The following is a 14,991-nucleotide window of genomic DNA, read 5'->3' as shown; positions in this document are numbered from 1 at the left end:
GAATAAAAGAACGATTTCTTAATTAGATGTGCCTTTATTTATATTATTTATATATTTCTATATGTGAAAATAGTTGTTTGCTATTTATAATTTGTAATCGATTGAAAGATGATTGATTCGACTATCAGAAAAATCGTGTGCTATCTAGTACAGTAATGTCTCTCTAATTGACGCTCAGATTGTCCACGAAAGTGGACAATTTTAGAAGAGGAGATACGATTATTCGAGCCTTAGAGTCTCGTTTTTATAATTGTTGAAAATTGGTAAATATAAAAAGGAGCCACGAGGCTCGAATAATCGTATCACCTCTTCCAAAATTGTCCATTTTTGTGGACAATCCGAGCGTCAATTAGAGAGACATTACTGTAATATATACCAAATGAATTGAGATCAACGAACTGCCTATCGTCTGCTCGGAAAATATCTGAAAAGTTCAAAAAGAAATCTACCGATTTCGTATTCGAAGGACGAGCAAAATCGCACACGCACAAGCGCCACTGCCGCTTTCTCTCTCTCTCTCTCTCTCTCTCTCTCTCTCTCTCTCTCTCACATTCTCTCTCTCTCTAAGTTCTCGGCGCGTCCGCCTAATCGCGACCGAAAATTCTCCAAGTATTTAATCACTGTGTATGTTATAGGCGTCCCGTACCCAATATTCCTCCCCGAATTCCCGACAGACCGTACCAGGGCCGGTTAAACTGAGCTAGTCCACGGAAAGCGCACGACACCTGTGCACATCTACGCCCGAGACCGTTCGGAGAGATTCGTTAAGCGAAACGATCCGAGCCCGGAGGAGCCGAGACGAAGCTCTGGGGGACGAACAGGATAAAACGCATCACCTGTTGCCCGGGCAGCGTCTAGAGCCCGGGCAGGAATCATCCATCCTCTCCAGGACCAGGCAGGCAGGACGCGTCCTTCGGATCCAGGCCACCCACGCGAAACAACCTTGAAGCTACGGGGGAAAGACTTGTCGAGGCGCTCGTCTTCGTGGTCGCGAGACCAGCGGGGAGAAGATTTCATTCGGTGGGGAGGCGAGCACGCGACGCCGGACACTTACACGGGAACACAGGACGATCCATGGAGCAGGAGGAGGAACAAGGCTGTGCCAGAAAACATAAAAACGGAAGAGAAAGAGGGACCAAGAAATGTCGTCGGACGACAAGACGATCGGTACCAGGCCGGGAGAGGTCCGTGTCTCCGAGGGCCGGCAGCCAGAGATTCGCAATCAGTCACTTCTAACTTCTTCTTTCTCTGACATACTTCGTCTTCTATGTTATTTATATTCGTTAAACCGCGTTTAAGTTTAGCTGCTAAGTATTGGCGCGCTGGATGCGCGCGATGTCAAACTCCGGAGGATTACGATTCGTTAGCCTCGTATTCGGTGATAAGGATGGGTCTTCCGACAGGATTCGCGTGGCTATACGTAGGATTCCGTGGTTCGATAACATTTCGGTTTCGTTTGGAGCTGTCAGTATTATAGGTAAGAAAGGAAATCGACGGCGGTGTATCATCTCCGGTCTGTGTGCGGGGCGCGCCTCTTCGGGGCGCATATATATATATGATTGAACTTGGACAGAAAATCGTTGCCCGGTATAGCCACTGGAAACACCGACATCTTGTCCGAAGACTCCTGTCTATGATATTGTTGGAGCGAGATTCGTGGACGGTGTATATTATGCAACCCGATTACCTCGATTTTAGAAGAACTTACTAGATCAAAAGTGTATATGGGCACACCCTGCGGTTTGGGGATGGTGCTGACGAACACAGGCGGCCGACAACAGCATTCCAGAAACGCTTGTTCGCGATTCACCGGGATACTGACGTTACATCACCCCCTTCTTCATCATCTTCTTCTTCTTCTTCGTCTTCTTCTACTACTACTTCTTCTTCTTCTTCTTCTTCTTTTTGTACCAGTAATTTATTTCAAGTACGATGAACGATGCCATTTTACAGCTCGGGTTTTGTAGGGACGAAATTTCACCTATCGAACAACGAATAAGATAAAAAGACGTGTGAAACGGGGACATACGATTTGCCACGCGAACACGCCCGCGATAAATAATAAAAAAAAAACGGGATTATTTTCTGTTAAACGACGTTCACGCCGAGTGTGTTGTTCATTTTTATCTGTTTATACGGTCACGATTTTTGCATCTTGAAAACTGTTTAGCCGTTGTGATAGAGGACGCTTTCTTTCCGGAGGGACCGGCGGGGCCCGAGGCCCGCGAAATTTGTCCCACGAAAGAACGGTTAATTATTTTTAAAACGGAAACCAATGTTGTAATATGTACATACAAATCAAATACGAGTATAGTATTATGTGTCGATGTACGTGCTTGGAGGGAAGGACTTCTTTTTGTATTACCAAACTTCACACGCTGATAGCCAATCTGCTATGATACGCGACACCGACTGACGAAATAAATGATATTTAATACAATCACGGCGTAATACCCCGTATCCTTCGAACAAGTGTAAACAAATTATCGATGACTCATTTTTCTGTCCGGTTTGGTGTGCGTTTCAAGCGTCTATGCGGCTTTCGATTAATTTGTTCCCAACGACTGCTAAATTTAGCTCCGATCAGAATTCTTTTAATCGTGAAAGCATTGCAAGTAGCGTTTACAATGCGCCGTTCCGAAAACGTACACCATATATATAGAGAGAGATACGTCTCACGTGTTAGGAAATATTTGAAGATGGTACGAGAGAAAAATGTGACAAAGATATATTTGAGATGTAACGAAACGATTTGCTTAATGTTCGGTACTTTGAATATTCTTTTCCAAAAAACATTATCGTCGAGTGAAATTCTTTAGCGTTGCATGAATTGCCAATCGAATCGATATCAAATTTTGTACACGTATAAACATGGTTCCCCGAAAAAAAGAAGATTGTGTTTTCGTTTGCTAAATTATGTAATTATATCTTTGAAATGAATATCGCTGCACAAGCAACGTTGGATCAGTTTTGTCAATAATTTTTTTTGTGATCTCGAAAAGTCGAAACACAGTTATCGAAGAATCAATGCGTCTTGTAGAAGAGTTATGTCGCACGGAATTACGCTGATTGTTTTACGCGAGATAAATACAACGGTGAACGTGTAAAACAATTTTGAATTACTGCTTCATAATTTAGGTATTCGTTCGAAAATTGATAGCGCCCTTATCTAGTCATAAACGGCGGCTACATTATCGCCTTGAAATACTCCGCTATTGAAGAAAATCAGTATGATTCGAGTCTTTTAGTATGTACACGTAAATTCCTGTTTTTTGGTTATGTACTTATAATACAAGATTACATATAGGTCAATTAGATAGGAATTTATTGGTAATCAGGAAAGATTAACATCTGGCAACAAAAAAATTTGTACGTCCATGAAAAGTTGGCAAAAGTGCGTGCTATACACGATTTAACATGTCGATGCAAACGTGTGGACGCGATCAACGAAAAATGATACAGGTGGTCGATCAGATCAAATTGCTTGCCAACAATTTGGACGATTTGCGAGAGGAAATTTGTTCGCTGCGAAATAATTATCTCCCGAACAACGGGAGAACTTCAGCCGGCACGAAGATGGGAGGCGCACAGCCACGTGTTTTACGTAAATTAGGCAAATCCATAAAAGCAATTGCACCGACGAATCTGCCAGGAGCAGCCTGGAAGAGACCTACGAAAGAACCAGAGGTATTTATTGTTTACTCAATTTCGACTTCCGCGTTGTTTACCAAAAATATTTTTGAAAGTTAAATAATTATATAATCTCTCCGAGATAAATGGATTCGCGCGCGTTATTAAGGGTTGTTACTGGCTATTAAATTAACGTTTTGTCAACAGATTTGCTTCCATCATCCGAACTCGGACGCATCGTTATTCTCATCTTTGAGGTACATGTTTCGTTTTGGGAAGAGGAAAAAGGCCGTCGAAATGCCCGCACACTTGAAAGACGACAGCAGCCAAACGGATCAAACGTTCGACAAGAATTCCTCGCGTTCGCTCGACGGATCATCGTTCTCCCAAAAACAGTTGAAACGTGTTGCACGATTCTCGGAGATAAGTTGCGAGTTGGATTCACGCGTGATAGACCCGCTAGCCGACACCTCCGTTATCCAAATGCAAAACGGCGCTCAAGGCAAAGAACTATGTTTATTGGACGACAACAAGCTCTTTGCGACCGTGTGCACGCAGACCAGTTCACAAAAACCAAGGAGAAGGCGCATGAACTTCAATTTCCATTCAAAAAATCCGAACTTCTACTTCTCGAAGATTAAGAACGCCGTGATCACGAGGAAGATCGTTGGGAACCCGAGTGAAAACGCGCTCACGGTCTGCGGAAGAATCATCCGCGAAAATTATCCTAACGCGAGCAAGAAATTTTACGAGGACTCTCCGTACAGAACGAGGAGAAGCGACAACAATGTACACGCGATCGCTCGCGAAAATAGCAGCTACTCCTCGATCAACAACGATGAGAGTCTGAAAAATAACTTGTCCATCAACGAGTACAATGCAACAGATAATTCCTCCATCGACGGGGAATCGGAAGCAACGCCCGTCGCTTCCGTTTGCTTGAGTTTGGAGGTAGACGTTTCCGACAGTTCCAGCAAACTCGAGGAATTCTGTCCGCAAAGGAAACCGAGAACGTACACGATAAGAAAACCGTCGCAGAACCGTAACGAGAACAGTCGACACGAGAGAATAGTTCACGCGGGGCCGATTTCCGATTTAACTCTATCCTCGCACAGTTTGTCTAGTTCGAAAATTCCTGCGACATGCGCGACAATCGAGAACACGCTCGGTTAGTGCCTAAAATGAAAAAAAGAGAGAGACAGACATTAATTCATCGTAACTTTTATGTAACTTTTTTTTTATTATGCTCGTGTCGTTTCTAAGTTCATTCGACGGTATCGTAAAATACAAGCTCCCTTCGCTTCGTGAAAGACGTCTTTAAATTATCTTAAGCAGTCCATTTAATTAACGAATATCGTTTCAGTCGTTTTTTATGCTCAAATACGTAACATTATCTCCAGGGCGAAAAAAAGAAGAGAAAGATGCCGCGGAATCGAAGTTAGACTCTTTTATCTGCCGCGTAACTTGTCAAAGTAGAGACTGTATTCGTCTTCGGTAAGATTCGTATCCTGTTTTTGCACGTTATCGTATACCGCGTATAGGCAGACACGCTGCAGTCTAGAAAGTACAGTAAATTCTCTCTAAATGATCTTCAGATTGTATACAAAAATAGACAATTTGGGAAAAGGAGATACGATTAGTCGACAATCGACGACTATAAAAACGAACCGCGATGCTCGAATAATCGTACCGAATACGATTTTATAATAGTCCATTTTTGTGCGCAATCTGGGCGCGAATTAGGGAGAAATTATTGTACGATTATTCGAGCTTCTTTGCGCCTCGTTTTTATAATTGTTGACAATCGACGACTATAAAAACGAGCCGCGATGCTCGAATAATCGTACCGAATACGATTTTATAATAGTCCATTTTTATGCGCAATCTGGGCGCGAATTAGGGAGAAATTATTGTACGATTATTCGAGCTTCTTTGCGCCTCGTTTTTATAATTGTTGACAATCGGCGACTACAAAAAATGAGCCGCAGGGATCGAATAATCGTATCTCCTCTTCCCAAACTGTCCATTTCTCTTTAAAAACTGGTAGACAATCGGAGAGAATTTACCGTATCGCTGGCAATACTTTGTTCAATAAAAATGCTCAAGCCTCCATTGCTATTTGATCGTTCTATATATTTCGATCGATTAACAAAACACGATTGCCAAACGGATAATTCGGATGAATATCGAGTCGTAAATCTGTGTTCGTTATTTCTCCTTTAAGAATTGTTCTTGGCGGCTGCGGCTGCAGCCATTTTGTTCGCGGCGGGTGCATGGCTGTCGAAAGCTGCCCCCAAAACCGCCACGAACGATCCGAACACCCCGCCGTTGGCGTCGGTGTTCTTCTTAAAGTTGTGCACCGAGTAACGATTGTACAGTCCCCAGATGCTGTTCATCAGCTTGCTGTTGTACTTCATCGGCGTCAGCTCTCTGCCTGTACAATTAAAAATCAGTTATCGTCGGAGCAATGTTTACGAGGACTGTAGAATCCGCTCGATCTCGATTCAAACCGACGAATTTAATTGTACACAATATGTTGCTTAACACCGTCTAGAAAACTGGCAGATCGCGATAAAGACTGAAACGAATGGAATAATAATTGAAACGCGCGAATTCAAATGTACTTAACGTCGCTCGCGCGCATTGCACACGGGGTTGGCGAGCGAAGAAAATACGTAATCGTCGTCTAACGCCACTTTGACAGATTGTATCTTCGCGCAAAACGATCGCGGTCTATTTATAGCAAAATCGATAAGCAAGAACCTTATCAACAAATACAGCAATTCCAAAAATAATACCGCAACTTATGCAAATGCCGAATGATTACGTTATAAATACCTTCCACGGAGAGTCTCGCGTTGAACAAGACATCTTTGCCTGCTTTCTCTTTCTTGTCCACGGGATGGCTTATCATAGTGTTCCGTTCAAGATTCCGGCGAACCTTGCACGCCGTGAGCGCGCTTTGCGGAATGGCGGCCATCTTTTTGCAGCCTAGAACGGAACATTCCAGATTCGAAAACGTTTCACTGACACGATGCGTCGTCACGATTTTCGCGTCACGCTGCAGTGAATTTATAAATTCATATCGATGATAACGACACGATAATTACGCTGATCATAGACACCGAGCATTGATCAAGGGCAACTAGCAAAGAAGAAAGAAGAAGAAACGAAGATTTAAAGGGGGGAGAGATACTTTGGTATGGAACAATAAAAAAGCAGAAAAATATGGAATATAAAGAAGGAACTAGAAAAGGGATGAAACAAGAACGAGGCGACACGGCATGAAGAAGGGCAGAAGAATTTAGGGCAGCTGCTTTTAGATTAGAAAAATTAGGTGAGAGGGGAAAGATATCGATTGAAGGACGAGAAAGGAAAGCGCAGAAGGTTCGGGTGGGGAGAAGAAAATTGGGAGTGGAAGTTCTGTCGATGAAAACAGAGGACGAGGCACTCTAAAGGGAGGCACAATGAATGAAAGGAGACAGAATGGAGGCACGAGAGACAATGGGCCAAAGAGATTTGCGAAGACCAACACGAATGTTCCCGACGTCCGTGTCTATTGCTGAATTGTTGAGTCTGAAAGATAGCAAAGAGTCTCGAGCCGGAGGGAATTTTGTATTAACACGGGGAGGATCGCGACGAACACCTCGACGACGCGGATCAGAGAAGAAAACACGAACCAGTACAGGTTTCGAACAGCAGCTCGGCGATTTCCTTTTTGGTGACGATGTTTTTCGCCTTTTCAACACCGGTTATCGTGGCCTCCGCGGGTCGACCTACGGCTGCCCTTCTTCCCGATCTTCGACCTTGGTACCTAGTTGCTCGAAACCTCATACAGCTGCGATCGGGATCGGTAAAAACTGTCATCAAACGGACTCGAACAGAATCTCCGTCGGGATTTTCCGTTCCTCTTTGTTCGAAGGTGTTTCGAAGCACGAGAGAAGAAAAGCTGTACCACTTCTTCACTGGTTCTGGCTGGCTTGTTGTTGCGTACAAGTCGCGCGGCGTGACAGCGTTGCACTGATTCTACGTAGCAATATGGATACGATTTTATATAAACTCGGTCGGCTGGGCGAGTGGGGGAGGACAGATTCGACCACAAGCAAAACGACAATGCGAGGAAAGAAAGATTTTTCATGACTGGACACGCGATATCGTCGACGACCACCACGACTCTCTTATCTGGCTAGACCTTCCAGATTTAATACGTAGCGGGCTGTACGCGTACGTCTCTTCTTTGTAAGCAGATACATCTGCACATACGCAAAGTTAAACGCGGCAGAGATAACACATATGGCGCGAAGCGTCATAATATCTCCGCGTCTCTGCGGTACGATTTTTCAATTGGAAAATATCTAGGTTATTTAACAAACCCCCGGAAGCGTGTAACATTTGCCGGGTCGGTGATAAAAAGAAAAGGAACGCCGAGGGGGAGGGGGGTAATTATAAAATCGGCCGACGTGCGAGGGGTTTCGAGAGGAGAGTTTGCCTCTAGTTTGCTTCGAGGAATCGGTGAATCGGAAATTTGAGCTCGATCGTTTGCTAAATTAGCAATGAATAAATAATAATAATTAGCAATAAAATAAATTATCTATAAATATAGACGCAGGTTTTGCGTTAACGGAAATTATATTACGAGAAGAGGAACAATAAGGGACGAGCGATAATTTGTTTGGCATAATCGTGAGAACGAGTTTGTTGTTTGCGGTGAAGAAACGGGGGTGGAGAAAATAGGAACGGGCGGAGAGGTTGCGAAACGATATGTAATATCTCATATTATAATTAGAACCAGCAAAGACATAGCGATAGTGTAAATGTTTAACAGAGAATAGAGTAAATAGAAAACTAGGCGTGACAAAGTATTAATTTACTATGCTCGTCGCTCTCGGAAAGTTTTCGTCTTCAGGTCGTTAGGAGAGAGTCCCGAGCGATGAACAAACACTGCCAGAGGCGCCGAGAGTAAAAAAGGTTGCTAATCGAGGGTAAAAGGGATAGGGTATGAGAAAAATGAGGAAACGAAAAGCTACAGGAGATTTCATTATTGTACGCTAAATAGGAGATTTCGTTATTTTCTAATTATATTCGTGTGCCATAAAAGAAGATCCGGGGTCTAATTATAGGAAGTTGTTGCACCTCGTAACATAGTACAAATGTATTTGCAATTAAGATTACAAATGTCCCAAAGCATGAAGATATTTAAAAAAAAGAAACAATTCTATCAAACTTCTTCGTAAACCAATTATTGTTCGGAGATCATCTGTAATTACCTTTTGCTGCATAATAACTAATTACTATCGTCGACCTAGACCTCTCAAATTTAAAATGTCGCATCGTGTTGGAGTTTATATAATTCTTTAGAAATTATCGTATCTATTGAACTTTCGGATGTTTATAATTTCTACGGGAAAAGTGAAATATGGATAATTTGTGAATTCTATTACATTTGGTGGTAACAGGGGAGTTACGAATAATTGTAAGTCCGATATTACGGACTCGTAAGTCAGATATACGAGCGTAGAATAGAAGCATGTACTCGTTTACATTTCTCGAGAGAAATGAATCATAATTTAAACTATAGTTTTCTGTGATGTAACACATTTTTAATCGAAATGATTTTGTTTTAGGGTTTACGGCGTCAAGTATTAAGGCGTTTCCGCTGCATGCGAGATTTTTGTCAATTATTATGTAGGTCCTGCTACGCACGGGGAGTGTTATTCGCATATTTTTATTTCAAAAGGTTATCTATTAAACCTCCGTTTAATGAGTGAACTTCGTCATACGATAACATATTTTAACCTGATTACATTATGATGCATGGGCGTCGTCACGATCGAGTGTGGTCTCTGAATTTATCCCTCGGACCGCTATATACCTAACTGAAACGAACTTGTGCTATGTATATCTAGTGACCTTAATAAATATTGCTATACTAATTAATTTAATTTTTCGCTGATTTAGGTGCGTTAAAGTAATGCAAGTGAAATATATATTACAATATCGTTTGCGTGAATGAATTAAATTTTTAAATAGTCACTAGTTTTAGCAATGAACAAGGTGACGGTCTTATTAATTGAAAAGACAATTATTTTAATAAACCACAGTTATTTAATATGTAAATGGAAGACAATAGGATTATTTAGAACAATTTGTATAAAAATTATCTTACATAATATAAATCAATTTTTTTCGTAATCATGATTCCAAACAGGTTTTCTTTTCTCAATAAAACTTTTGATTCCTTCTTGGGCGTCCTTCATTTTTAAATTATTGACCATTTTTTCAGTTCCCAGGAAATACGCGGTCGACACGTCGAGATCCATTTGTTCGTATAAAAACGTTTTTCCAATGTGTACGATCGAGCGGCTTTTCGTATTTATAGCCGCGGTGATCTTATTAACTTCTTCTTCTGTATTCAGATTATTATACACGTTAACATTAATCCATATAATGCTTAGGTACTTAAGTTTTACGTTGACTCACCGAGTTTGTCATTTGGCACTACCCTGCTTACAAGACCAGCTTCATATGCTTCTCTTCCAGTGATGGGAATGCCTGTAAAAAGCATATACATCGCTGTCTTTTTCGGTACATTTCGAACCAATGGAATGCCCGGCGTAGAACAGAATATCCCAATATTAGCGCTAAAAAATAATTAGACTCGAATTTTTTATTCAGAAATGGCTTGTTGTTATAGAAATATTTCACTTAACGCTATATAGACTTTACCCTGGTGTAGAAAATGAACTTCTTTCAGTACAAACAGCAATATCGCATGCAGCTACCAATTGGCAACCGGCTGCAGCAGCTAAACCGTCAACAGCAGCTATCACGGGTACTGGACTCTGAGCAATTGAATTCATCAATTCCGAACACTTCTCAAAGATTTCCTTGTGAAGCTTCCCATTATTAGCAGTCTAAACGACGCAAGCCAATCATTTCTCTGTGATAAACGTAAAAGTCTTACTACATTAACAAACCCTTATGGTGAGTCTGGTTCTTCGTTTATTAACTAACCAATTCTTTCAAGTTATGTCCACCTGAAAATACACCTGGAGCAGCCCTGATAACAATGGACCTAAGATTCTTATCGTTCTCATTATTCTTGATATTTTCATAGAGCGACGTTATCATACTCATTGACAAAGAATTACGTGTTGCATGGTCATTTAATGTTAATGTCCGAACCTAATCATAAAAATGAAAATAAATTAACATTACATATTATCTAACATAGAAATGTTAGTAGAAAAAATGTATAGAATACTATGAATTTCATTGTTTATAACTTACACCATCATGTTCTGTCACTTCCAAACGTTTTCCTTCAGTGGACAATATTTTACTAGTAGAAAAGGTCCTTGCAATACATCGTTTGACCTGAAATATTAATATATATATATATAATAATAATAAATTTAATAAAATTAATTATATAAATAGGTAAATAATGTGTTATGTTAATGACGAAAATTCAGTTGTTTTTTAATATATGGTATTATTAATGGCGATCAAGTTGTTTTAATGCACGTAAAAATAGAGAGTACGTATAAAAACATTAAAAGTTATAGGTTACATAACCTTTTATTTAGCAACATATTTACGTAATAAGATAGACAATAGGATACCTGAGAGTAAGCGAAACCATTCGTCAAGAATTTCATTGTATGGAATGTTCAATATTTTCTTGTATAAACCACAATAATTAAATGTTTACACTTTTCGAACTACTTTTTCGAGCTTCGAGCTGACTATCGCATATGAGTATCTATCAAATAAGTATAATACATATTTGTAAGTTTCACATACTCCTTCGCCGCAATTTTTTATACGGGAATGTCATTACAGATTAATGAACTTAATAATTCATTCATCAAATGTGTTATCTAATGTTTGGGTCTTGGCCCTTTTATTAGCCCTTATCGTACCCTTTTGTATTTCGTGAATTTAGGCGCATTATGTAATCGAAATCGATAAAATATATCGTATGAATACGATTCATAATATGGCGCCAACGAATTGTTTACAATGAATATTTAAATTTTTAATGTTGTAAATAACATTTATCGAATAAAATACTAGAACAGTACAGTTTTCATTGATTTATGGATCCCTTCACCTTCAAACTTGAATTTAAGGAAACGAATCAATACCAAAAAGTAAAATTTAAAATCGATTTGAACTAGATATTTAAAATTCGATCATTCTTCCGAGCTACCGATAAAAATTTATTAACTTTTCGGCATGAACATGAATTTTTCTACAAGCCTAAATGGATCTATCATAAAATACAATCTTTAAGCTTTAATTTGATCCCTCAGATTGTCATAATTACGCCCATTTATGGTTTCTTAAAAAATAGCCCGTTTATGGACCACGAAACACTATCACCACCTAGCGGTGAAACGCCGGAACTAAATCTCTCTTATATGCACAATGTAAGGTCATCGAAAAACGTTAATTATGGCAGAATTAGAGCACAAAAAGATAAACCAAGAACACAGAATTATTCAGCAGAGTCTACTGCATCGATAGCATATAAAAAATATAAATGACAATATTGCAAAACATAATTAATTGCCTTCTGAAGCTGCATTAACTATTATGTTAATTAATTATGTTTTACGGTGTTTTCAACTGTTTCTTTCGAATGATATTGATGCTGTGGACATTCCTGAACAATTATCTGTCTTTGATTAACTTTTTAATGCCCTAATTATGCCGTAATTAATGTTTTTCGATGACCTTAAATCGTGCATATAAGAGAGATTTAGTTCCGGCGTTTCACCGCTAGGTGGTGATACTATTTCTATGCCCGTGAGCGGGCATTTTTTAACACATTAAATAATTCGTGAACCAACAATCATTTATTGCATGATATGGATACAGTAAGTTTTTATGAATATTCCTCTATCATAAAATACAATCTTTAAGCTTTAATTTGATCGCTCACATTGTCATAATTACGTTCATTTATGGTTTCTTAAAAAATAGCCCGTTTATGGACCACGAAACACTATCACCACCTAGCGGTGAAACGCCGGAACTAAATCTCTCTTATATGCACAATGTAAGGTCATCGAAAAACGTTAATTATGGCAAAATTAGGACACAGAAAGATAAACCAAGAACACAGAATTATTCAGCAGAGTCTACTGCATCGATATCATATAAAAAATATAAATGACAATATTGCAAAATATAATTAATTGCCTTCTGAAGTTTCATTAACTATTATGTTAATTAATTACGTTTTACGGTATTTTCATCTGTTTCTTTCGAATGATATTGATGCTGTGGACATTCCTGAACAGTTATCTGTCTTTGGTTAACTTTTTAATGCCCTAATTATGCCGTAATTAATGTTTTTCGATGACCTTAAATCGTGCATATAAGAGAGATTTAGTTCCGGCGTTTCACCGCTAGGTGGTAATACTATTTCGATGCCTGTGAGCGGGCATTTTTTAACACATTAAATAATTCGTGAACCAACAATCATTTATTGCATGATGTGGATACAGAAAGTTTCTATGAATATTCCTCTATCATTGAAATACTTTTCTTCGCTTTAAATTTGCTGTATTCAATGATTTTCTTAAATCTTACAGTCTCCTAAATAAGCGCTTTAGTTCGCGCGTTTCACCGCTAGATGGAGAGAGCGTTTCATTGCTCGTGAAAGCCTATTTTTTTAAAAACTATAATTAGCCATAATTATGAAATTCTGACATATAGGTTCAGTGAACTACATCATTCCGAACATTTTCAGACCAAGAACATCAATTTTGAGCCTCGAGTTCTCGAGTTATTCATGTTTTTCAAATTTCGAATTTCTAGCTGTTTAACTTTAGAAATGGCGATGATCTATCTATCGTAAAAAATAAATACAGAAGGGTTTCCCGCAGAGATTTTACAACTGTTGAGGACTTGAATTAACGTTAGAAGATCGCACTTCATCGTAATATCATTCAAGTTCACAGACAAATTCATGATAACGGTAAGAAAAGTAATAAATCTCGTTCGATGCTTAAGAGAAATGATTGCATCTTAAAGGGTTACTTCGAATCGACTTTAGGCTCGTAAACAAATTCGATGTCGTATCGGAAAGTATAAATCTCGATCGAGTACTTGATGAGAAACAGTCGGGCCTTAAGCGATCTATTTTAATTTCCGAGGATTTAAATAAAAGCTGGCTATATGTGGCACTACCACAGTTATCTAACATCCGCACGTGCAATACCATTTTTTTTAATTTTTACCAAACGCTCCAACAATTCTTTCAACAATTATATTACGACATTAAGAAAAAAACAGCTTATACATTATAATTATTTAAAGTTCCTATTGGCATCTCTTCATCTTCCTAAGACAGGAGTTTTAGGAAAAAACGATCGATGCAATGTCTGCAACAAAATCAAGGCATCGAGGTTATGTCACAGAAAGGGTTGAACAATTCGAAGCGAATGAAACGAAAGGACAATTCGGCTCGTCGCGTGTCTCAGGTTTCTCGATGATTTTTGATCGAACCACCGTGGTCTTACATGTGTAGTCGGAGCATGTACCTGTCATCGGGGTTACCATGACGATCATTGTTTCCCCTAACAACTGACATGGCGGAGTTCGAGGGTAAGTTTGCGTACAGAAAATTCCCTCGGCTAGTATTTACGCGGCCCGCGGTCGTTTTGTTTGCCATAAATAACGCATCGAGAGATAGGAATCGCGGCGAGAGCGTTTTCCCGCACTGCACTTCCGTCCGGTTCCAGTTTCGCGGCCCGGACCGTCTTCTAAAAATATAATACCCGACAACCACGCGGACAAGAGTGTATTCGGCCGCTCGAGTGGAACGGAGGACCAAGCTAGCGATGGGTCCGAGCTAATCTTGTCCGGTCCGTTGTTCAATGCCCCTTGAAATCGGGACCGAACAGCTGACAGAAGGTAAGGGTTAGAACTTTTACCGTGCCGGATAGCATCGATGCCGGATATCGAAGCCTGCGAAATCGGTGAATCGATTATCGACGCGGACAGCTCGCCGGAAATGCGAGTCGAGCGATCGCGAGCTTGTTTCAACGGAGAACGAGTTAACATTTCCGTGGTTTTGGCGACGGAACAGGCTCTCGTCGTTACGGGGGGTTGCGTCGATACGTCCATGCTGCGTGGTAGCCCGTTCCATTCTCTAATAAATTTGATTAGGGTTTTAGGGATTTAGGGAAAATAGTATTAAAAATAAATTGATACATGACAGATCTTGCGAGTGTTTCTAATATATGATTTTATCATTCTCTGAGGAATATTATAACAGAAGTAAAATTGATATTATTTTCAATTTTATATAATTATTATATATATATTTATTTATTTTATTTGTAT

The 14,991-nt window shown here is 39.7% G+C and overlaps 4 protein-coding genes and 1 long non-coding RNA gene across 17 annotated transcripts in view; 2 read left to right on the top strand and 3 right to left on the bottom strand.

The window, feature by feature from the left end:
* shi (dynamin-1 shibire) overlaps positions 1–9,567 on the top strand; it is a 37,158-nt gene extending 27,591 nt beyond the window's left edge. For 12 of the 13 annotated variants that reach the window (XM_076526008.1, XM_076526022.1, XM_076526035.1 and 9 more), the window contains one exon: positions 636–2,440. In XM_076526008.1, the coding sequence (XP_076382123.1) occupies positions 636–699 (64 nt within the window). In that variant the 3' untranslated portion in view covers positions 700–2,440. Of the gene's footprint in view, positions 1–635; positions 2,441–9,254 lie in introns of those variants that run through there. The other variant, XM_076526015.1, reaches the window with a different exon arrangement.
* LOC117218059 (uncharacterized) lies at positions 2,581–6,425 on the top strand. The gene is made up of 2 exons (XM_033466111.2): positions 2,581–3,687; positions 3,838–6,425. The coding sequence occupies exons 1-2, from the start codon at positions 3,418–3,420 to the stop codon at positions 4,801–4,803; spliced, it is 1,236 nt and encodes a 411-aa protein (XP_033322002.2). The 5' UTR covers positions 2,581–3,417; the 3' UTR covers positions 4,804–6,425.
* LOC117217973 (uncharacterized) lies at positions 5,743–7,651 on the bottom strand. Its single transcript, XM_033465923.2, has 3 exons — positions 7,311–7,651; positions 6,469–6,621; positions 5,743–6,064 (listed from the first exon to the last, which is right to left on the bottom strand). The coding sequence occupies exons 1-3, from the start codon at positions 7,495–7,497 to the stop codon at positions 5,850–5,852; spliced, it is 555 nt and encodes a 184-aa protein (XP_033321814.2). The 5' UTR covers positions 7,498–7,651; the 3' UTR covers positions 5,743–5,849.
* Positions 9,568–9,712: 145 nt separating the features above from the next.
* LOC117217972 (enoyl-CoA hydratase domain-containing protein 3, mitochondrial) lies at positions 9,713–11,580 on the bottom strand. Its single transcript, XM_033465922.2, has 6 exons — positions 11,256–11,580; positions 10,921–11,007; positions 10,645–10,815; positions 10,357–10,544; positions 10,111–10,271; positions 9,713–10,036 (listed from the first exon to the last, which is right to left on the bottom strand). The coding sequence occupies exons 1-6, from the start codon at positions 11,289–11,291 to the stop codon at positions 9,807–9,809; spliced, it is 873 nt and encodes a 290-aa protein (XP_033321813.2). The 5' UTR covers positions 11,292–11,580; the 3' UTR covers positions 9,713–9,806.
* Positions 11,581–13,856: 2,276 nt separating this feature from the next.
* LOC117218031 (uncharacterized) lies at positions 13,857–14,962 on the bottom strand. Its single transcript, XR_004489697.2, has 2 exons — positions 14,187–14,962; positions 13,857–14,027 (listed from the first exon to the last, which is right to left on the bottom strand). It is a non-coding gene; the product is annotated as an uncharacterized LOC117218031 (long non-coding RNA).
* Between the last annotated feature and the right edge of the window lie 29 nt (positions 14,963–14,991).

Source organism: Megalopta genalis, chromosome 1 (assembly GCF_051020955.1).
Source record: "Megalopta genalis isolate 19385.01 chromosome 1, iyMegGena1_principal, whole genome shotgun sequence".
In the NCBI taxonomy this organism is placed as follows: Eukaryota; Metazoa; Arthropoda; class Insecta; order Hymenoptera; family Halictidae; genus Megalopta; species Megalopta genalis.
Note: the sequence above shows the minus strand (reverse complement) of the source record. Positions and strands in the feature narration are given on the sequence as shown.

Bases quoted from the DNA above. Each gene is read 5' to 3' on its own strand.
- LOC117217972 (XM_033465922.2), bottom strand. From the start codon at position 11,291: ATGAAATTCTTGACGAATGGTTTCGCTTACTCTCAG. The intron at 10,545-10,644 runs GTTAGTTAATAA...TGCGTCGTTTAG, and splicing joins GACATAACTTGAAAGAATTG to ACTGCTAATAATGGGAAGCT. The intron at 10,037-10,110 runs GTGAGTCAACGT...ATCTGAATACAG, and splicing joins AGTGCCAAATGACAAACTCG to AAGAAGAAGTTAATAAGATC.
- LOC117217973 (XM_033465923.2), bottom strand. From the start codon at position 7,497: ATGACAGTTTTTACCGATCCCGATCGCAGCTGTATGAGGTTTCGAGCA. The intron at 6,622-7,310 runs GTTCGTGTTTTC...GTTCCGTTCTAG, and splicing joins GCTGTTCGAAACCTGTACTG to GCTGCAAAAAGATGGCCGCC. The intron at 6,065-6,468 runs GTATTTATAACG...TTAATTGTACAG, and splicing joins CGCGAGACTCTCCGTGGAAG to GCAGAGAGCTGACGCCGATG.
- LOC117218059 (XM_033466111.2), top strand. From the start codon at position 3,418: ATGTCGATGCAAACGTGTGGACGCGATCAACGAAAAATGATACAGGTG. The intron at 3,688-3,837 runs GTATTTATTGTT...TTTTGTCAACAG, and splicing joins GACCTACGAAAGAACCAGAG to ATTTGCTTCCATCATCCGAA.